A 23,984-nucleotide genomic window follows, 5' to 3' on the forward strand; every position below is an offset into this window, starting at 1 on the left:
TACTTAATGTGTATATTGGAAAAATAGGGCATGGGTCTTGGACCCTTGATGGCGGACCTGGACACCATCAACCATTGGTGGCACACAATGTAATTATGATTTGAAGTGGCAGTGATTACCATTATTAAGGTGATGGCCTCCTGTAAATTCCCCAACACTCTTCTCATTCTGCTTAGGAGATTACAAGTCTATTTTATGTAGTATTAGTGTTCCTGTGACTGTAATTTGATCATTTGGTCACTAGATGGTAAAATAAATCCATTTAACTATTCATGTTATACTAAATAGACTTTATGTATGTTTTATGCAGTTCAGTGCTGCATAGTTTTATTGCTTGAAGTGGAATTTTGAGTTCTAAGAATTTTGTACAGCACTCACGAGAGGTACTAACTAAATAATTGTTTTGTCGGTGGTAAAGTCTAGCATCCAAGTCCCCACCATATTAAAACGTCACCAATTACATCAGGGCAACCTGGGGGATCCTGGTGGCTATCTTTACCTTTATATACTCTGAAGGTTTAAACATACCCACTGCTACTTTCACATAACTTGCATAGCTTGATGCCATACGGGGATCTTTTTTGCTGGGATGTATTGCTTGAACCCCAGTCTACCCTTGTACTTCATGAGGGACTTGTTTATACATATATTCTTTTGAGGAGTATAAATTGTGCCAAATTTGTTATTCAAATTGTTAATTATGGGGCGGAGCAGTGCCAGGGGTATCGTCACTTAATTCATCTGTGTCTGGCACATAGTCACCCGCTGCACTCTCTGAGGCAGTGTTGGTTGCCTCCGAGTCGTCCGCTAATATATTATATGCCTCCTCGGCACTAAACCTTCTAAGCATGGTGAAAACTTAAAATTAACTTTAACTAAATAACGTATTCTTATTTTTTTACTTTTTTAATACTTGTTTTCACTTTTTAAAAATTCTTAAAAACTTTCTAAAACGTGTAAAAACTTTTAAAAAATTAACCCCTGCAGGTAAAAACAGAAATCAGATCACCGCTTAACCCAGTGCTTTTCCCCCGCAAAGCAGAAATGCTTTGACTTAAAATAAACAACTTTTTTTTCTCTTTTTTCCTTTTTTCCACTTTTTTATACTTTTCTAAACTTTTAAGAACTTTCTAAAACTTTCTAAAACTTCTCAACTTCCTAGCTACCCTAATGCTAGATTCCCCAATTTCCCCTAGCTTCCATCCAGCCCAGCTAACTAAATAACTGAAAATAAAAGTTAAACAAATTATAAATTAAATATATTTAACCCCTGAGGGTTAGAAAAAAGAAAGTTTTTTGTCACAGCGATCACATGTGCTGGGACAGCGCTATTGGCTGTTGCTGGTCTTCCTCAAACGCCGAGGCTCTCAGCAACAGCCTTAACCCCACGATCACTGCGATCTGGCGTTAACTATTGTAAATTACGGAAAATTTCCGTCAAGCGTAGTTAAGGGGTTAATTTGATAAACTGCTTTAAAAAAATGTATTCATGTTTTTAGGCACACGAGCCTACTTTATTATGATATGTTAATGTTTATTTTATCCAAAAAAAATCAAATCATGCAAATCAAATTGTAAACCTATAGAATTCTGTTTTTTTTTATAGTATGTCTACCATATGTCACATGTGCAATACAATGAAGGCATCAAGCAAACACATTTTAATATAAATCTTTATTTGTAATATTATATGAATATGTATGGCTTTATAAATCATAATGTGGACTTAGTAGGTTCCATGAGTACATAGTTTGTTTATTTAATATATTTGTTCAGCCACGTAAGCATGTCTTTTCTTGCTTCTTCAATGTAAGGTTTATCTTCAGGGTTTGAGTCTTCCTTTCGGTGAGCAAACCCATGGCCTTGCTTTGGAAACACCTTGACTTTATAGTCAACCTTAGCGTTTTCTTTAAGTTTTTGATCCAGTGATGCAACCTAGAAGGGAGTACAATAAAACTTTAAATATGTTTTTGCTAAATTACCATAAACCAAATAAACAGTGGAGAACAACATAAATAAACACATGAGGTGAGGTTTTCCTTAAAAAAAAGTATGGATTTTCAATCACTAGAGCAACTTGGTCTGGCATATAAATACCAAAGGTATCACATATAGCAAACTAGCTCTGGGTGAGCTTAGTGGTACTTTAAAATAATGTACTCTAAAAGGGCAAGAAGTACAACTTCAGCAAACAATGGAGGAATATTTACTAGATTTGCACCAACCTGTTTACGCAGGTTTTCTGGTCTGATATTCACTATTCCACCCAGGTTTGCCTCCTCCTTTATCAAATCTTTATTTGTGTGAATTTCCAATTTGGTGCACCAAATTTATCAAGTTATCTCTCCATCTCACACCTCTAAAGTGATATATTTCTTGTTCAAAGAATCCGCCTCTTTTAATTTGAGGTAATTTTAATGAAGACACAGCAAGACAACCGACAGGGCATAGAAAGTTTCGAGGAGTGCTGTACTTGGTGCTCAAGGTAAGGACTATTTAACTCTTTATTTAAAAAGTTACATAGTTACATACATACATAGTTACATAGTTACATAGCTGAAAAGAGACTTGCGTCCATCAAGTTCAGCCTTCTTCACATATGCTTTTGCTGTTGATCCAAAAGAAGGCAAAAAACCCAGTCTGAAGCGCTTCCAATTTTGCAACAAACTAGGAAAAAATTCCTTCTTGACCCCAAAATAGCAGTCAGATGTCTCCTTGGATCAAGCAGCTATTACCCCACTACTTAGAAATGATATCCCTGTATGTTATGTTTTTGCAAGTATTTATCCAATTGCAGTTTAAAAATCTGTGTAGACTCTGATAAAACCACCTCTAGGTTTTTGCTAAAAATGAGAGGTTGAGGTTCTAGTGAAAAGTGCCCAATAGGACACTATGAAGTAAAAAAGAGTCTTATGGAAAAACCCTTTAAAATCAGTGTACTCATTGTACTAATTTTGGGATGGAGCAACCATAATCGGCATGCCTCTTCCCACAAAAAAAAAAGAAAAATGGGAAAAAAATAACCTTTATCCTAGTTCTCCCAGGAGCCTGACTGCTTTTATTGACAAGGGGATGAGTGTCAGGGGAGAAAGGCTGAGAAAAGGATTTGGGAGGCAGAGAGGGAAAGGGTGGGCGCTGCCATAGGCATGCTAACAACGAATGCAAAATATGCACATTATAAACATTAGTCATCCAGTTCTAAGTACTAAGCTGGTAGAAGTTCTGTTGTAATTCACAGGTGCCTAAAACTCACTTGAGACCCCTGTAATAGGACTAACCATACAATATTCCCTATTACCGTTTGTTTCAGCACCAAATATGGTCTTACTTGGTACTTAAAAGTGACAAGATCTTTATGATAAGTCCCATGCACTCATTGAATGAGCACCTATGACTAATTATGAGTCCTGCTCAATTTTAGGTGAGATTATTATAGGTAATATTAAATATTAACGGAATACTACAGTGTTAGGAATACAAAGCTGTATTCCTAATACTATAGTTCCCTCTGACTCTGCCACTCCCAGTCCAGGCATTATAACCAATACATGTAAATGCAGTGGTTATGGTATTAGACCATTTGTAGTGGTTATGGTATTAGACTACAGGCAATGCCCCTGGGGTGTCTGGCCAAACCATTTTCAATCATTTTCAGATGATCTATCAGTCAATGAATGCATATTGTGGGAATTACACTTCAGTATTAGCAATTCCAGTGAGCACAGTCAGATTGTCAGCGACCTCTAGTTTTAAGCAAAATTCACAAAAACATCTCTTACCATTTGAAAGTTGTGATTATGATGACTAGACTGCTCCGTTAAATCTAGCATATGATATAACATTAGGGTACTTTCTTACCTGCTCAAGGGGTATCAGGTCATCCTTCTCTCCAAAAACAAACAAAGTTGGATTTAGTAAATTATACTTGTCCACATCTTCACGTACCAAGCCTGTTTTAGAAAATATAATTAACAAATGTTAGCAGCTGCATACTTTTCAAAACATAAAATTAGTTATGAACACTTTTTAAGACTACTTGCATTTATCTCATGGCATTTTAAAGCAGTGTTAAAATGGCTGTGTCATTGGAATATCATTTCTGAGTATTCTATAGGAATAAAATCTTCATGAAATTCTCAGTATTGGCAGCATTGGAATATCATAGACATTCCATCTAAATAAAAAAAACATATAGCACTACTTTGCCTCAAGGTAAATTGCAAAGTTGACAAAACTTGACAAAAGATTGAGTTTCTGCCATCAAGTTCGGTCAGTTCCCACAGTATTCACAAGCAAAGGCTCCTAGCAGCAGAAAAACCAGGAGCTGTTAAAAAGAAGATGGAGAGGCTTACAAGCAAGAGCTTAGGGGGAGTATTTCTACTTCACCTCCCAGCCCTCACACATGCATGCCAGTAGAGGATCTTCTACGGCACAGATCAAGTAAAGCTTGGTCACAAGACATGGAAGCCCCATAGGAAAGCATTGATTTAATGCTTTCCTATAGGAAAGTTTGGATGCACTTGCACATTAGGTCCCTCAATACAGGTTTGAATTTCTAACGCTATAGTATTTTTACTGCCTATGTATGCTAAAAATAAATTATGGCTTAACTTGTTATATGAAGATATTTATTTCTACATTATTCTATAGCGTCTTCGTAAAGGAACACTATATTCACCATGAAGTGGTCTGGTACAATAGCCCTTCCTGTCCGTTTACCCCTGCATTGTAAAACATCCAGTTTTTGTTAGCACTGCAATGTTTACATCCACCTCTATTGACTGTCCTCCTGAAAGTCACTAGAGGCATTCCGCTGCACTGACTGAGTAAAACGTAAAACTCATAGGAAAGTATATCCATCAAATCCCAAGAGCTTTGATTGGGCTAACACCAGAGGAGGTCATGCCTTCTCGGTGACATAGCAGTAGGCGGAAAGGTGAGCACCACCAAGGCAAAAAAAGTGAGTAAAATGTTTATTACATTAATATTTTAGCAAGCAGGGTGGGGTGGGGGGGGGGAGAGGGTGGGGGCTAGATATAGACATGGACACTATAGCATTAGGAATACAATTTTGTAGTCCTAACACCATAGTGTTCCTTTAAGCATGACATTATTATTTACATTAGGATGGATTAATCATATTATAAAAAACATTGATATTATAAGACCTATTGGACACAAAAGTCATAATCTAGTTTCGTACCATAAAATGCAACCCCAGCTTTTAATTCAGAATACTTCAGCATGAGATAATGGGTAACAATTCCTCCCCAGCAAAAGCCAATGACGCCAATTTTCTTTGCCTGGCATTCGTCTTTTAAGTACTTCAGTACAGCATCAACTTCCCTGCAAAATAATTTATTTTAAAATGTTAATCAGTATTAGACCATTTGGCCCTAGAGATATAAGAAATGCATTGCTTTAGATAATAAATATGATGTAATAAATCTACTTGATGCAAGTGATATTTGCATTTTTTTTAAATAGAGAGTACATTTCAAAAGCTAATTTTCATTAGGGATTGTAACAGGTAAGCTTAAAGTGCGTATTGATGACAGATATTAAAAGTATATTAGGCAATATATCCTTATTTATAGACAACAGAAGAATTGCTTGATGAGATAGGAAAGAAGGAGTAAAAAGTAAATAGCTCTTTAAGGGTCTACAAACATATAATGGCAGCAACACTTATTTCTCGTACAATTGAATTATAGAAAACTGCAAAAAGACAAAAATTCTGAGTCAAATAATCTTTGAATTGCATTTTAATCACTCACATTTAAGAAGAGACAATTAGGAGTTACTATTTCAAATTATTTAAAAGTTGGAAATAAAAGTATTGGTTATAAATAAGAATATTTCTCGATATGCAGTTGTTAGTTGCTTTCAGCATCTCCTTACAATCGCCCATAGTTTTTAGGCTAAATGTATTCATTGTATATGAGTTGTACAGCACAACCGTCTTCAGGACTCCACACTGCAGACTATCCGGGTTATTCACTAAAGTAAGAATTCAAGATGAATTCAAAGTAATTTTTAAGTTAAAGGTGAAAATAACCAAAGGAGAAAAAAAACCTCATTAAGCTATGCGTACAATTCAGCTACTCTGCCCTTAAAGGGAAACTCCAGTGCCAGAAAAACGATCCGTTTTTCTGGCACTGGAGGGTCCCTCTCCCTCCCACCCCCCAATCCCCGGTTACTGAAGGGGTGAAAACCCCTTCAGTCACTTACCTGGGACAGCGGCGATGTCCCTCGCCGCTGTCTCCGCCTCCGCGACGCTCCTCCCAGTGATTGCGTCGGCCGGTGGGCGAGACTGATCTCGCCCACCGGCCGAGGAGACGTAATGTGCATGCGTGGAAATGCCGCGCATGCGCATTGCGTCTCCCTATAGGAAAGCATTGAAAAATCATTTCAATGCTTTCCTATGGGCTTTTGAGCGACGCTGGAGGTCCTCACACAGCGTGAGGACGTCCAGCGACGCTCTAGCACAGGTTTCCTGTGCTAGAACCCAGGAAGTGACCTCTAGTGGCTGTCTAGTAGACAGCCACTAGAGGTGGAGTTAACCCTGCAAGATAATTATTGCAGTTTATAAAAAACTGCAATAATTACAGCTGCAGGGTTAAGGGTAGTGGGAGTTGGCACCCAGACCACTCCAATGAGCAGAAGTGGTCTGGGTGCCTAGAGTGTCCCTTTAAATGTGAAATTGACTTTGAATTGACTTTGAATTCCAACTTTAATAAATAACCATGTAAATATCCTGCAAAATAGCATGTATCATCACTGCTACCTTTGTGCTCACTTTTGACAATCAGTAATGAAACATTTAACATATTCCTCACACCTATCCATTGTATGCTTTAAGTCCTGTGCTAGTGTGCTGTGTATATTTTCTGGTGCCTTGTCTGGATGAGTTCAGGCCTCTATACCATCCTGATTTTGGCAAGAGTGTCCCAGTTTTCTGGAGGCTGTTCTGCCATCTCTTGTGCTATCCTCTGGGGCATTAGAACCTTGCAGATAGCACTGAAACAGTGCCCCCTCCAGGGTCTGACCTCAGTGGGCCAGCCTAGATGATGGGCATGCAGCCTGCCAATCCTTTGTGCAGATCCACCCCTTTATGGGCAAGTCCGCCTCCTTTCTCCCCTCCCACTGGTGTCCTGATTCACAGGATGATGGTGCTGTGAGGTATGTGTGTTGGAGAACTTGTTGTTGCTATTGACATTTGACTGCCTTTCTTCTGTAGTCTTTATTGTGCTGGAGAAGAAGTATATTAATTTCTTGTCTTGTCTCTCTTTCTTTCTTTCTCTCTATCTCTCTGTCTCTCTCTATATGCAGCCATATTTTGCCTTTGAGAATTTGTTTATGTGTGACCTGTTCTGACTTCTACATGCTGCTGTACTAATACAACTCTACTAATAATTAACATTTGAGTTACTGGCCCAGAGAAGAAGAAACATAGAATGTGACAACACAAAATAACCATTTGTCCTGTCTAGTCTACCCAATTTTCTAAATATGTTCATTAGTCCCTGGCCTTAACGTAAGTCTAGGACAGGGGTAGGCAACCTTTTAGCAGCACTGTGCCGATTTAGGATTGTGATGTCCCGTAGCGTGCCGGTCCTATTTTTTTTTTTTAAATGAGGTGTGTATGCTGCCGTATCCTGCTTGTGTTATTTTTACTGTAATTGCTTTGTATCGTTGTATTTGTGCATATATGCAGGGCCGTCTTTAATATTGACTGGACCCTGGGCAAAGCATTTTTTGGGGGCCCCCTGGACCCTGTCCCCCCTCCCCAGGCGTGCAATCACGTCCTCCACCTCAACGCAGTGGCGGACCTAAAGTAGAGAGGTGCAAGAATTTTTTTGGGCCTCCCTGTTGCACGAGTGATTAAAAGGTAGATCCCCATCTGTCGTGAAACTCCAGTAATGCATTGACAGCTGGGGCTCTACCATTTACCCATGTTTCCAGGTCTTAACACTAAGCGTTTTTTGTGTGTTCGAATGTAAACAGGTTTTTGTATGGAATATGTTTGTATGTGGTGTTGGTGTGACTGCAAGCATGTATTTGTGTAGTGTTGGTTTTTGAATTCAGGGGTGTATTTACATATAATTTTGGTGTGTAACACAGACATGTGTTTGTACGTAGTGTTGAAATTTGAATGTAGGGGTGTATTTGTGTGTAGTGTTATTGTGTGAATGCTGAGATATATGCACATATACACGCACACAGAGATATATACACACTGAAACACACACACAGACATACTGACATACTGACACACACACACACACAGGTATACTGACACAGATTTACTGACACACACAGACATACTAACACACACATACACACACACACAGACATGCTGACACACACACACAGATATACTGACACACAAACATACTGACACACACACAGATATACTGACACACACACAGACAGACATACTGACACAGACATGCTGACACACACACACTGACATACTGACACACACAGATATACCGACACACACATACTGACACACACAGACATACTAACACACACACTGACAGACATACTGACACAGACATACACACACACAGATATACTGACACACACAAAAATTACACTTTTAAACCCACCCTCTAGTTTCCTACCTTTCCTGCTGGTGGCTGAAGGTGTTGGGAGTTGTGGTCTTGCTCTCTCGGCCAGCCCCCTTCCACTCTGCCTACTCTTCTTTCCCGCACGCTCCTCTCTTTGTGGGAGGAAGTGATGCACTTCCTACCAGCCTGTTGCCAAAAAGCAAGGGGCCTGCTTGCGCTGTTAAAGTGCCTCAGTGCGCCACCGGGACCCTGCTGACAGAAGCCCACCGGGTGGCCCTTTGTGCAAGGGCCACCCGGTGGGCCTCCTTAGTGTGCGGATTACCGGCCGGGGGTTAGAAATAGTTGAGGCCAGCGGGGCTCACGGTGCAGCTGCCCAGTTTGACCCACGTTAAAGACGGTCCTGTGTATATTAGCTATTATATTGTATATGTTCATGAGTAGTTTATGGTATTGTGTATGATACATATGAATGTTGTGTATGGGGGCTGCTTGTGGAATTGTGTGAATGGATATGTCACATTGTGTGTTTGGTAGTGTGTGTGGGGGCTGTTTGAGGTATTGCATGTGAGAGACTGCATGTGGGGTTGTGTGCATGTATGTGGATTGTTAGTGGTGTTGCATTTGTGCAGATTATGTGTATGTTTGTGTGTGGGCTGTCCGTACTATGTGTATGAGGGATTACACAGGAATGCAGGATTCTGCATTCCTGTGTATATCTAGCAGTGTGGGTGGCTTCCCTGGGTTCCAGTGGGGACCAGACCGGCCAGGTACATGTCAAGGACAGGAGCTGCAACAGCAACTGCGAGCTGCTCTACTACAGTGTGGATTCCTATTCACAAGTGCTGTGAGGAAGTGATCTGAGATCACTTCCTCTACGTGCTGCAATGCATAAATTGAGGATTGTCCTTCACCACCTTTTCGGATTAGCAGATATCTGAAGTTTTACTGGGACTTCTGATAGGCCAGAGCCTATTTGTCTCTAGCAGCCTTGAGTGTCGTGCAAAGACACCTCGAGTGCCGTGCATGGCACTAGTGCCGTAGGTTGCCTACCTCTGGTCTAGGATATCCTTATGCCTATCCCACACATGCTTAAACTCTCTCACTGTGTTAACCTCTACCACTTCAGCTATTCCATGCATCCACTAAAGTAATACTTCCTGATATTATTTAAGATAAACCGTTGCCCATTTAATTTTAGACTATGTCCTCTTGTTGTGGTAGTTTTTCTTCTTTCAAGTATACTCTCCTCCTTTACTGTGTTGATTCCCTTTATGTATTTATCTGTTTCTATCATACCCCCCTGTCAAGTCATTCCTCCCAGCTATACATGTTAACATCTTTTAACCTTTCCTGGTAATTTTATTCTGCAATCCATAAAGCAGTTTAGTAGCCCTTCTCTGAACTCTCTCTAAAGTATCAATATCTTTCTGGAGATACGGTCTCCAGTACTGCGTACAATACTCCAAGTGAGGTCTCACCAGTGTTCTGTGCAATGGCATAAGCACTTCCCTCTTTCTACTGCTAATAACTCTCCCTATACAACCAAGCATTCTGCTAGCATTTCCTGCTGCTCTATTACACTGTCTGCGTACCTTTAAGTCATCCTATATAGTTACCCCTAAATTCCTTTCATCATATGTTGAGGTTAAGACTGTATCAAACATTTAACATTTAACATGTTCATAAATAATCTTGAAAAAAGCATTGAAAGTCATGTTTCAGTGTTTGCAGATAAAACTAGTTACGACACACTCAGACTTGTAAAAATTCATAACTAAGAAGACTATTATAAAATGCCTATCTAAGCGAATAAATATGGGGATTTAGTTCCACCATATGGCCATATGATGTTAAGCCCACCACTGCTTCAAAGTACCCCAATGTCAATGGGTCCACTTTAGAGGTGGCCACAGGTGTGTGTATAAATAGGCGGAGTTTTATAGTCATGTCACTTTTATTATTTTCTTCATGCAGCACAGATATTACCTGCAAATGTGAGTATACTCATTCAAGCACCAACACTTTAATTGTTTAGTTGTTACACTGTTTTTAATTGCTTTTATCACTCTTTATTTGTATACTCACTTTGCTCTTACAAATACATTAATTCAATACACTGTAGCTTGTTTTTAGCACCAGTACTATTTAATTTGTCTCCCACATTTTGTAATTACCACATTGGGGTACCTTGAAGCAGTGGTGGGCTTAACGTCATATGGCCATATGGTGGAACTAAATCCCCATATGTATTCTCTTAGATAGGCATTTTATAGTAGCCTTCTTAGTTATGAATTTTTACAAGTCTGAGTGCGCCGTAAATAGTTTTTTCTGTATGAATTTTGGTCACTGCGGCAACACCATTCTTGCATAATGCATCATTCGGGTGTGCCCCCAATCTATTCTGTCAGTTTTTGCAGATGACACAAAACTCTGTAAAGTAATACAATGTGAGCAAGATATTAGTTTGCTGCAGAGGGATTTAGATAGACTGGCGGACTGGGCACTCAAATGGCAGATGAAATTTAATGTTGAACAATGCAAAGTTATGCACTTCGGTGTAAAGAATGCACAAGCAATTTATACCCTGATTGGAAGCGAATAAGGGATAACAACACACGAAAAGGACTTGGGAATTGTTATAGACAACAAACTATGCAACAATGTGCAATGTTAATCAGCAGTGGCTAAGGCCAGTGAGGTTTTGTCATGCATGAAAAAGGGCATTAATTCCTGGGATGAGAATATAATTTTGCCTCTTTATAAATCACTAACCACATCTTGAATATTCTGTGCAATTTTGGGCACCTGCTCTAAAGAAGGATATTATGGCACTAGAAAAAGTGCAGAGGCGGGCTACAAAATTAATAAAAGGAATGGAACATTTCAGCTATTAAGAAAGGTTAACAAATGTAAACCTCTCTAGTTTAGAAAACGTCACCTCAGAGGGTATATGATAATAGTATACAAATATATCCGAGACCAATACAAAGCATTGTGTGGAAATCTATTCACAAACCGGACTTTACAAAGGACACAAGGTCATGCGTTTTTGACTGCAAGAAAGAAGATATCGTCTAAGGCAAAGATACTTTTTTTACCTTAGTAACAATAAGGATGTGGAATTCTGTGCCTGAAGAAGTGGTTTTATCAGAGTCGGTACAGATGTTAAAACAGCAACTAGATGCATACTTGCAAAAACAGAATATTCATGGATATTATTTTTCAATGTAGGATTATAGCTTCTTGATCCACAGATTAATCTGACTACCACTCTGGGGTCAAAAAGGAATTTGTTTCCTAGTTTGTTGCAAAATTGTAAGTACTTCAAACTGGGTTTTCAGCCTTCTTTTGGATCAACAGCAAAAAACAAATGTGAGGAAGGCTGAACTTGATGGATGCAAGTCTCTTTTCAGCTATGTAACTATGTAACATTCTATACTCTGCCCTTGGGTTTTTACGCCCAAGATACATTATCTTGCACTTATCCACATTAAATATCAGTTGCCACAGCTCTGGACATTTTTCTAGTTTACCTAATTCATTCGCCATTTGGCTTATCCCTCCTGGAACATCATCCCTGTTGCAAATCTTTGTATCATTAGCAAAAAGACATACCTGACCCTCAACACCTCCTGCAATATCACTAATAAAAATAAAAAAGAGAATGGGTCCAAGAACAGATCCCTGAGGTACCCCACTAGTGACAAGCCCATGCTATGAATATACTCCACTGACTACAACACTCTGTTGCCTGTCAGTCAGCCACTGACTAACCCATTCAACAATGTCAGGATCCAAACTCAAAGATTGCAGTTTATTGATAATCCTTCTATGTGCAACAGTGTCAAAAGCCGTACTGAAATCTAGGTAAGCAGTGTCTACTGCACCACCCTGATCTATTATTTTAGTTACCCAATCAAATTGACAATACAATCTAAAAAGCTAGAATAGTTACATATATTGGAGCTTTGAATGTTATGGGTGTTGCTGTGCCTGCTCTCACATATACAAATTAACTGCTATGGAATTTTAAAATGCAGAATTAACTTGTGAGAAAGGATTTCAGGGAAACAATTGAATTGTAACCATCAGCAGCTGATGCAGAAAGAATCCAATAGGAGACAAAGAACAGGAAAACAAGAGCTGAGACCTCCACTTATGTGAGTAACAGTGATTTGTGCCACATTAAAAGCCAAGGAGTTATGGGAAGGCTTAGAAGAATTGTATGTGTGGCGAAACCAACCTCGCCACTGGGCCCTGGAGAAGCCTGTTTGCTAGCCTCCTACCTACTGACTATGGCCCCTGGGTTATTTGGGGCATATTGTACTGTATATTGCTGCTACTGGCCCTTTTAACAGCATCTATGGACATATTGGGACTTTTGGGACTACTGTTCCTTTAAGATTGTGAAGCATATTCAAGTGTACTGCCTGTAATATTATATATGTATTTATAGATGTGTTAAGTTTATCCTGGGTGATTTGTATGCAGCATTCTGATTGTTCGGTAGAATCACTCCATTCAGTATATTGAGTGAAACTACCGAACAACCAGACCACCCAGGAATGAGTGTGCCTCCAATTACCGTTTGCAACAATGTTGCAAACAGGTAATTGGCAATCAGTGCAGTGTGGTCTTTGTCCTCTGGGTGGCCGCCATTCGGGAAACAAACACGTGGCGGCGGCCATCTTAAACTACCGAACAGCGGTGTTTTGCCGTCGAGTGTCTGGAACTAAAATCGGACACTTGACTAGGCAAACACCGCTGAGACCTCCATACTTCCAGAAATTCGTATGGAAACTACCGAATGACCCGCCGTTCGGTAGAAAGAGCCCCATAAACAAGGGAATTCATTCAAACCCTCTCCAGGCTCTATAACACAGGCAATTCGCCTGTTTTCATTCCCTTGTTTGTGACCGACCGCAGGGCCAAAATGCATGGAACTGTTTTCGGATACTTTACCCATGCGGTCGGTCAAATCTTTGGAACCCCATATCTCACGAACCATTCATCCGAATTACTTGAATTTTGAATATGTTGTCCCCCTGAATAAGGGCTATCCAGCGATGCTGGATTTAAAGGTGTACCCCCGGGTTTTGGGGTACATCCAGAACTTGGCTGAAAAAGTGTACCGGATAATTGGGTTTAATGTTATCTGAGGGGAGGGGATGTGTGGGCTGAACCATGTATGTGATTGGTTATTTTATGCCTCCCCCTGGGTGTGGCCTGTATGTGGATTAGTGTAATAAAAGCCAGGCTGGATGAGCCAGTCCAGAGTTCCTGTTTTACCCTCAAAGTGATGTGTCGTCTCATTATTGGGGGAAGGATTTAATGTATGCTGTTCCAGTTGACTGCTAGGAGTACAAGCCTATTCGTATGGTTCCTATTCAATGGTCTACAGCATTCATACGCTTGGGAGAATTTAAAGGTTTCTCGGATTCGGTGATTATGGTGTCTGCCAGAGTGCTTGGAGTCCTCAGGAAGCACTAGGAGCATCCATTAACGGAGGTACCAAGTCGGGGTGCCAGGCGATCCGTTACATTGGTGGCAAGCGGTGGGATGGCGTCCTAGTGCGAGGTAAAGCAGCTCGGAGACACAGTACGTTTGGATTTACAAATTGAGGGCAACGCTAGCAGTCGTGCAGTGCCCCTGGGAGCAGACAAGTATGGAAGGTTCTGGCTCTGGAGATGATTGGCTGGCCGAGGTGAGGCAGCGAGTGGCCGAGTATGGGGATGATATACCCATGGAGACACGCCGGGTGATCTGGAACCAGGTCATGGCCGAGCGAAACACAAGGCTGGACCGAGAATTCCGGTTGGCAAAAGAGAGGAAGTATGCTCAGCAGCAGGAGCGTTACAGCAGCCGGGTAGAGGCTGCATCCGAGGAGGTTAGCCGTCTTTCCCTGAGGCGGCGGGAGGAACCCGAAGTGGGGGTCCTCATAGACTGGTCCTGTGAGGAACCACAACAGGCAGGTAGAGATGGGACCAAGGTCTCTCCACCGGGCCCACCGGGATGCTGGGCAGCCGGCCCAGATCCCCAGCAGCAGCCAGAGTTGCCAGGTGGGGAAGCAGGTGGCCCTTACTCACAAATGTTGAGGGGCCTCACGGATTGGTCCTGGGAAGACCCACAGATGGCAGGTGGAGATGGGACTGCGGTCTCTCTACCGGCCCTACAGGGATGCTGGGCAGTCGGCCCAGATCCCCAGCGGCAATGTGCGTTACAGGGAGCTGACGGTGCCGTTCTTGCTATCCAGCTGCATTCAAGGCTGCAGGGACAGGAGCCTGTTATCCCCTCTCCCCAGCGGCTGAAGGTGTGTAAGGGAGAGGAGTTGGTTATTCCCTCTCCCCAGCGGCAGCACAGCTCACCAAGGGGAGACAGTAAGCCCCTCACCAGCGCAGATGGGACCGTGGTCTCTGCGCCCTGCCTACAGGGAGTACAGAGGGTCAGCCCTGCTCCCCAGCGGCAGAAAGTGTGTAAGGGAGAGGTGTTTGTTACCCCCTCTCCCCAGCGGCAGCTTAGCACACCAAGGGGAGACAGTAAGCCCCACACCAGCGCAGATGGGACCGTGGTCTCTGCGCCCAAGTTACAGGGAGCTGAAGGGGCCGTCCTCCCTCCCCAGCGGCAGTGTGATTTGTTGGGAATTGGGAGCCCAGTCTCCATTCCCCAGCGGCAGTGTGAATTGCAGGGAATTGGGAGCCCAGTCTCCATTCCCCAGCGGCAGGCTGAGTTACAGGGGGCAGAGGTAGTTGGTCCTACCCCCCAGCAGCAGAGTGATATGCCGGGAAGGCAGTGTGAAGTGCAGGGAGAGGAGAGCAGCGTCCTCCCTCCCCAGCGGAAGGCTGAGTTACAGGGGGCAGAGGTAGTTGGTCCTACCCCCCAGCAGCAGCGTGATTTTTTGGGAATAGAGAGCCCAGTCTCTATTCCCCAGCAGCAGGACACTGAATTGGGAGGAGAGACCGTCGGTCTCCCTCCACAAAGGCTGAAAGTAGGCATGGGAGAGGAGATTGTTACCTCCTCTCCCCAGCGGCAGATCATCAATGGGCAGAGTGTTCTAATGGGAGAGGAGATTGTTACCACCTCTCCCCAGCGGCAGATCATCAATGGGCAGAGTGTTCTAATGGGAGAGGAGCTGGTTACCACCTCTCCCCAGCGGCAGCTTAATGTACCAGGGGGAGACTGTAAGCCCCACACCTGTGCAGATGGGACCGTGGTCTCTGCACTTCCAGCACAGGGGGTAGGGACGGTCGGTCCTGCCCCCCCACAACAGGGCTGTTTAGCCAAAGGGGAGACAGTCGGTCTCCAGCAACCAGGCTCCAACCAGACTACTCCTGTAGTAGTGCTGGCACCAGGGCAGAGTACCGCTGGTCTCTGCCCACTCAGCAACCCACCAAAACAGCCTACCAGTCCCCCACACAGCCGGGGTGAGGCACCTGGACCTGGACAAGTTTTTCCATTACTCAGGTGTAGTAACCATTTATTGTGGGTGGGCTGTACTGCTGTTTCTGTTTTGTGGGTGGGCTGCTGGACTAACAAGGGCACTGACCGGCAAGAGGTCAGGTACCCTGTTAGTCTGTTTGGAAAAGGGGAGAAATGTGGCGAAACCAACCTCGCCACTGGGCCCTGGAGAAGCCTGTTTGCTAGCCTCCTACCTACTGACTATGGCCCCTGGGTTATTTGGGGCATATTGTACTGTATATTGCTGCTACTGGCCCTTTTAACAGCATCTATGGACATATTGGGACTTTTGGGACTACTGTTCCTTTAAGATTGTGAAGCATATTCAAGTGTACTGCCTGTAATATTATATATGTATTTATAGATGTGTTAAGTTTATCCTGGGTGATTTGTATGCAGCATTCTGATTGTTCGGTAGAATCACTCCATTCAGTATATTGAGTGAAACTACCGAACAACCAGACCACCCAGGAATGAGTGTGCCTCCAATTACCGTTTGCAACAATGTTGCAAACAGGTAATTGGCAATCAGTGCAGTGTGGTCTTTGTCCTCTGGGTGGCCGCCATTCGGGAAACAAACACGTGGCGGCGGCCATCTTAAACTACCGAACAGCGGTGTTTTGCCGTCGAGTGTCTGGAACTAAAATCGGACACTTGACTAGGCAAACACCGCTGAGACCTCCATACTTCCAGAAATTCGTATGGAAACTACCGAATGACCCGCCGTTCGGTAGAAAGAGCCCCATAAACAAGGGAATTCATTCAAACCCTCTCCAGGCTCTATAACACAGGCAATTCGCCTGTTTTCATTCCCTTGTTTGTGACCGACCGCAGGGCCAAAATGCATGGAACTGTTTTCGGATACTTTACCCATGCGGTCGGTCAAATCTTTGGAACCCCATATCTCACGAACCATTCATCCGAATTACTTGAATTTTGAATATGTTGTCCCCCTGAATAAGGGCTATCCAGCGATGCTGGATTTAAAGGTGTACCCCCGGGTTTTGGGGTACATCCAGAACTTGGCTGAAAAAGTGTACCGGATAATTGGGTTTAATGTTATCTGAGGGGAGGGGATGTGTGGGCTGAACCATGTATGTGATTGGTTATTTTATGCCTCCCCCTGGGTGTGGCCTGTATGTGGATTAGTGTAATAAAAGCCAGGCTGGATGAGCCAGTCCAGAGTTCCTGTTTTACCCTCAAAGTGATGTGTCGTCTCATTATTGGGGGAAGGATTTAATGTATGCTGTTCCAGTTGACTGCTAGGAGTACAAGCCTATTCGTATGGTTCCTATTCAATGGTCTACAGCATTCATACGCTTGGGAGAATTTAAAGGTTTCTCGGATTCGGTGATTATGGTGTCTGCCAGAGTGCTTGGAGTCCTCAGGAAGCACTAGGAGCATCCATTAACGGAGGTACCAAGTCGGGGTGCCAGGCGATCCGTTACAGTATGGAACTAGTCAAAGGATTTACTTAGAAGTATGGAGATGATGATGAAGAGACCTTTGCACCTGTAGTCAAGTTCAGCACAGCAAAATATCTAACTACTGCAGTATCTAAATAGTTTCATGTAAAGCAGCTGGATATAAAATCACATTGCTTAAATGGTAAAATAGATTAGGAACTTTATATTGTTAATTTGAAACAAATAAACATCTATAATGCAACTATAGAAAGGAAAATAGGGTTTTGAACTAGCTGCAAAGTATTTATCTATTTACCAGACAAAGATATGGAAAATTATAATAATAGATCTTGTGCAGTGAAAGACAAAGGGAAAGTACAAAGATTGTTACACAATGGAACAAAGTAGAAGTGACAAGAATGGGAAATTTAGCCTTTTATCTCGGAATGCAAGCAGATAGAGATAGCAAAGGTAGCAAAATTCTCAATCAAAGGCACATAGTTCTAGATTTAATAGAGCTTATGATCTCAAAGAATCCCATTCTATAGCTACAACCTAGTGTACAAACTTTCTCAGAGAGTCTGATGAAAGTGAGACCTTACCCAACAACATGTAAAAACAAACAAAGGTCATTTTTTGTACCTGGCTACAACTTGCATATCCAAAATTGCACCTGCAATAGGAATCTTGTGCAGAAAAGTAAGCTGTCCAGTAAAATAAACTGGATTGCACTCAAGAGATAAGTAAGATCTCTCAGTGCATCTGCTCCTCTTAAACTAGAGTTATCTACCCAGATCATAAAACCATAAGTAGCCATGTGTTATACAGGAATCGTCATATCTGCTGGACTAGTTGTAAGCAAGAATTAGAGGTGTATTCTTCCACAGAAGCAGAGTACATCTGCAGAACAGATGCATGGAAGCACAATGGCTTATCCATACAACAGCCAAAGTCCATCAGATTGGTGGATGACAACCAGAGCGGTATAAAGCAGATACAAGCAGAAAAAGTACAAACACAAAGCACGTAGGCATTGATGTCATGCAAAGGAAGACCCGTGCCAGAAAGGATTTATTAAGATGCAATATTTGTGACATTTTCACAAAAACCTTGCAGAGGGGCATTTTTTTTATTTATTTTTTTTCAATTCTTTATTTTGGTAAAGACAGTTACACAATAGTACATATGCTTTGTTTGACTTACGCAAAAGCCCATTGTTTATGTATTGGTAACCGTCAGTTTTTCTTTTTGTATTTAGTAAAAACATGAATTTAACAAACAATATAAACTTAGTTAACATTTGTCACTTAGTTGTGTATTACAGGGTTGTTTGGCTCGTCATTGTTATCTTTTCCATTGATCTTTCTTAATTGTGTGTACTTTCCCCTGATTCATGTGTCAAACTGTTCCCATGGTTCCCGTACTTTTCGGTAGGTGGAGGTGGTGTTTCGCACTTGGGCTGTCATCCTGTCCATCAGACAGTTGTCTCTGACTTTTGTCCGTACTAGTGTGATAGGTGGGGTGTCTATTTTATTCCAGTGTTGTGCTAAAGCCCTGCGTGCTGCCAGGTTCAGTGAGTTTAGTAATTTTTGGTTGTGTTTGTTTAACCCTTCGGTCGGTCTGGACAGGAGGAAAGCCCATGGGTTTGCGGTCAGTTGTTTCTGTAGTATGCGTGAGTTTTGGTCTGTCACCTCCTTCCAGTATGGTCTAACCTTTGGGCATTGCCACCACATGTGGATGTAAGTGCCTTTTTCCCCACATAGTCTCCAGCATGTGTCTGATGGGCTCAGTCCCATATGGCATTGTTTTGTCGGGGTGGTGTACCACCGGAATAGGATTTTGTACAGTTGTTCCTGCAGGGTGGAGCATATGGAAATCTTGGAGCTTGCCTCCCATATGTCTCGCCACTCCTCTCCCTCTAGCGTCTCTCCCAGATCCGTTTCCCACCTGTCTGTGTAGGTTAATGTGCCCCATTCTCCTGACTCCTCCCCTATATGATTATACAGAGTTGTTATCATTTTCGTGGGTATGCGCTCCTTCAGGCACATGCGCTCGAAAAAGGTTTTGCGTTTGGATATTGCTGTCTTGACTTCTGTGGTTTGTGCGAAATCTCGGATTTGAATGTATCTGAAGAAGTCATGGTTTGTCAGGGGTGCTAGAGTCTTTAGTTGGTGGACCTGTTTGTCTTGGTACAGATGTGTATATCTGTGTGTCCCCGTGGCCTTTATTTTTTTGAAAGCTGTTGTGCATAATCCCGGTGGGAACGCTCTATTGCGCAGTATCGGTGTCATGGGGGAGGGGTTGTTCATGAGCTGGTATTTTATGGCTGTTTTGTCCCATATGTCTATAGAGTTTAGGATTGCTGGGCAGGTGGTTTTGAGAAGCACCCTGTAGCTTTTGGGGGTCCATATGAGTAGTTGCGGTGGGTCCTCGCCCATGAGGGTGGTTTCTATATCTACCCATTGATGACGGCCCTCTGGGCTGTGCCAATGTGCTATTTGCGTTATCTGTGCTGCTAGATAGTAGTGGTATAGGTGTGGCAGTCCCAGGCCTCCCCTCCACTTTGGGTTGTATAACACCGCCCTGGCTATCCGGGGTCTTTTTCCCTGCCATATAAACTCATCTATTGCCTTTTGGATGTCGGCTATATCTCTTTTGGTGACTTTAACGGGTAATGCTTGAAATAGGAATAGGAGTCTGGGCAGGACATTCATCTTTATTGAGTGTAATCTCCCTATCCATGTAATTGGTTTGTCTGACCAGTTCTCCAAATCTTTTTTCAATTTATGTATTAGTGTTGTGTAGTTTAGCTTGTATAGCATGGAGTGGTTTTCTGTTAATTGTATCCCTAGGTACGTGAATTGTTCTTTGGCCATTTTGATTTTGTATGTGTTGGTTAGGTGTGTGTTTTCCTCTTCTGTGTTGTGGAATGAGAGTGCCACCGATTTGGTGAGGTTCGCCTTGTACCCTGATACCTCGCCATACTCCTGTAGGAGCGTGTGTATGTGTGTCATTGATTGCTTTGGATCGGATAGCGTAAGCAGAACATCATCTGCATACGCCGCCACTTTGTACTGTTTTGTGCCTATCTGTATCCCTTTGATGTTAGGGTCTTTTCTGATGGCTTGCAGCATGGGTTCTAACACCATCGCGAAGAGGAGCGGGGATAAGGGGCAGCCCTGTCTCGTTCCATTGCTTACTCTGAAGGGTGTTTTTTGGGCACCGGTGATGAGTGTTTGGGCTTGTATGTCTGTGTAGAGTGCTTTGGTAGCTGTTATGTATCGTTCTGGGAATCCCTGCTTTTCCATGATTCGGAACATAAAAGGCCATTGTACCCTATCAAAGGCCTTCTCTGCGTCCCGCGATAGGGCCAGTGATGGGGAGTTGGTCTGTTTCATGTGCCATAATAAGTCTACCCTGTCTGCCTGGAATAAAACCCACTTGGTCTGAGTGTATTAGTTTAGGCAGCAGCGATGTGAGTCTCGTTGCCAGAATTTTAGCGAATATCTTTAGATCCACGTTGATTAGGGAGATTGGTCTATAGTTGGCGGTCTGAGTGGCGTCTTTGTTGGGCTTTGGCAGCAGCACTATGTTTGCTGTGGCCATGTCCCGGTCGGGGGTTCCCCCTGTCATGAAATTATTATAAAGTTTGGTCAGCTGTGGGATCAGTTCTGTTCTAAATGTTTTGTAGTATTGAATATCGTATCCGTCGGGGCGTGGAGCTTTGTTGCCTTTGAGTATTGAGATCGCAGCTGCGATTTCCTCTGGCGTGATCGATTCATTTAGAAGGTCGGCTTCTCCCTCTGATACTATGGGCAAATCGGAGTGGTTGAGGAAGTTCTCTATGTTTGTCAAGTGTTGGTTTAGCTCGTTGTCGTTGCGGGGGGAGTGGTTATACAGGTTACTGAAATAGCTAGTGAACTCCTCGTTGATATCTTTAGGTGTGCTAGCTGTGGTGTTAATATGTGTCTTTATGGTCGTGATTGGCCGAAATCCGGGCCTGGGTTTCAGGGTCCTAGCCAATAATGTGTCCATTTTGCCTGCTTTTTCATAGAAAAAGCGTTTGGACCATGTGAGGGCTTTGGTGATCTCGCCTATTGATATTTCTTTCAGGGCATGTCTAATATCCTGGAGTGTTTGGAGATTAACTGCGGTAGGGTCTTGTTTGTAGCTGGTTTCCGCTTTCCGTAGGTTAGTCTGTAATTCTAAGAGCCGTTTCATTTTAGTTTTCTTTTTATGGGTCGCTGTTTTAATGAAGTGTCCTCGCAGTACTGCCTTATGTGCTGCCCATAGTGGTGTTGGGCCAATATCCCCCCCCTCGTTAGTGGTGAAGTAGTCTATTATAGTTTTTTTGGTGTCATTGAGTATGGTTTCGTCTTGCAGGAGGGATGTGTTTAATTTCCATGTCCAGCTACTGTGGTGCTGTATTTTGGTCAGGGTCGCTGTTACCGCTCCGTGGTCTGACCATGTGATGCTATGTATTTCTGTTTGGCTCAATTTAGACATTCCTGCTCCGTTTAGGTATATGTTGTCTATCCTTGAGTATGTGTTGTGTGGTGCTGAGTAGTATGTGTAGTCTTTTGTGTGTGGATGTTGTATGCGCCAGGCGTCTAGTAGCCCTGTGTGTGTGAGAAAAGCGTTGAGCAGTTTGTCTTGTCTCCCCCCCCCCTGAGAGCGAACTATTCCTGGTTTGCCACTCCTGTCTATTGCCGGGCAGGGGACCGCATTGAAGTCCCCCCCCATCACCAAGATGCCTCCTGTGAGGTGCGTTAGTAGTGCTTTTAGAAAATCCCAGTATCCGGGTTCCGGAGTGTTAGGAGCGTATATATTTACTATATGCATCTTTGTTGAGTGTATGGTGCCAGTAAGAGCTATATATCTGCCCTCTGGGTCTATGTGTGCTTTAATCAGGATAAATGGGCATCGTTTGTGTATCAGGATGGCCACTCCTGCTTTTTTCCTTAGAGCCCTCGCTTCGTGGACAGTGTTGTATATGTGATTTTTCAATTGTACGGTAAGTGGGTAAGTGGGTTTTTTGTATTAGAGTGATATCCACTTGTTTAGCCTTAATGTCTCTGTGTAGGGTACTGCGTTTGTTGGGTGTGTTTAAGCCTTTGGCATTTATTGTCAGAATGTTCAGAGTCATGGAGTCGGTCGTCTGATATGCGGAATGTGTGGGTGTAGCAACCGGTGGTCTAGTTTTAGGTGGGGTGGGTGCTGTGGGAGGTCAGTCTCATTCGTTTGTTTCGTGACGTCTTGTGACATTGTGACATTGTTAAAAACATTAAAAACATTAACATCAATATCAATAACATAACAATAAACAGACATGTATATATACAGTTGTACATTTCCCCTGGTCTTACAAGTCGCCAGAGTGTTTGGTGAGCGTACACCTAACTTACGGGTTTTACTGTTAATTCCCCGTTTAGGTGTGGGTGCTCCTTGCATCCTTCGAGCCCTGGTGTCGTGAGCCCCGTGTCTGGTTGTTTGTTCCCCTTCTGGCGGTTTTAACCTTTGGTTCGTTCCCCCCCTCTTTTACCCCTGATCATTATATGAGTGGGTACCCCTTCCCTCCTCACCTCCCCCCCTTGTCTTTATGTTGTATGGTCTGTGTGTCGTGCCTTTTATTGTCCGTTCCCGCTAATTACTGGCTATGAGTATTTGTGGGTGTAGGGTGATCCCCTCCCTCTACTTGTTTCTCCCTAGGGAGTGTTGTGTAGCCTCAGCTTATAGTGAGTGATTTTTCGTCTCTTATACCGAATGGCCTATATTTCCTTGCACCTTGTGGGTCGGAGTAGGGTATGGCTCTCTGGTGTCTACATGTCCCTTACCCATTGTGCTTCGTATTTACATCGCTTGGTACATCCACCTTACCCTTCCCTGTTGTTTTTGAGTCCTTCCCTTGTGGGAGATATGAGCAGTACTTAGCTGCAGTCTGTACCAAATCGGTCTCTATGTCCCCAGCGATGAAGTGAATGTGTCCGCCTTGCCAGGTAGGGTGGCTTCTTGTGTCCTAAGCGTCGGTCCATTCTCTTTGAAGAGCTGTGAGTTCTGGCATCTGGTCCGTTTGCAGGTTGAGGGTTGGTGGGGGTTCAATGCGGATGTTGCGGAGAAAGCGCTGTGGGTCGTTCCCGGGCATGAGGGTGTGTGTGGCTCCCTCCTTGAAGGCCACCAGCTTGAAGGGATGGCCCCACGTGTACTTTATTGTGTGTTGTTGTAGTATCGCCGTCAGTGGTTTCCATGCTTTTCTTCTCTGTAATGTCGTCGGTGACAGGTCCTGGTACGCTGTGATGGTCACTCCCTGTTATTGCAGAGTATTTTGGCGTGTGTATTGCATGACCGCCTCTTTGGAGGAGTAATAGTGGAACTTGATAATAACGTCCCTTGGCGGCATCCCCTCTGCTCTTCGGACGCGCAGAGCCCTGTGCGCCCTGTCTATCGTCCATTTGTCTTTGGGGACATCGGGTATTATTTGGTGAAAGAATTGCTCCATTTTCCTTACCAGGGGGCCTTCGTTTTGCTCCTCCGGTATGCCTCTTAGTCT

At 43.2% G+C, this 23,984-nt stretch overlaps 1 protein-coding gene across 1 annotated transcript in view; it reads right to left on the reverse strand.

The window, feature by feature from the left end:
* Nucleotides 1-1,656: 1,656 nt before the first annotated feature.
* Nucleotides 1,657-23,984, reverse strand: part of CMBL (carboxymethylenebutenolidase homolog) — a 33,166-nt gene continuing 10,838 nt past the window's right edge. Inside the window, exons 4-6 of the mRNA XM_063450602.1 lie at nucleotides 5,204-5,346; nucleotides 3,859-3,950; nucleotides 1,657-1,935 (exon numbers count right to left, since the gene is read on the reverse strand). Of these exons, the coding sequence (XP_063306672.1) occupies nucleotides 1,756-1,935; nucleotides 3,859-3,950; nucleotides 5,204-5,346 (415 nt within the window). The 3' untranslated portion in view covers nucleotides 1,657-1,755. The remainder of the gene's footprint in view (nucleotides 1,936-3,858; nucleotides 3,951-5,203; nucleotides 5,347-23,984) is intronic.

This window comes from Pelobates fuscus, chromosome 4 (assembly GCF_036172605.1).
Source record: "Pelobates fuscus isolate aPelFus1 chromosome 4, aPelFus1.pri, whole genome shotgun sequence".
In the NCBI taxonomy this organism is placed as follows: Eukaryota; Metazoa; Chordata; class Amphibia; order Anura; family Pelobatidae; genus Pelobates; species Pelobates fuscus.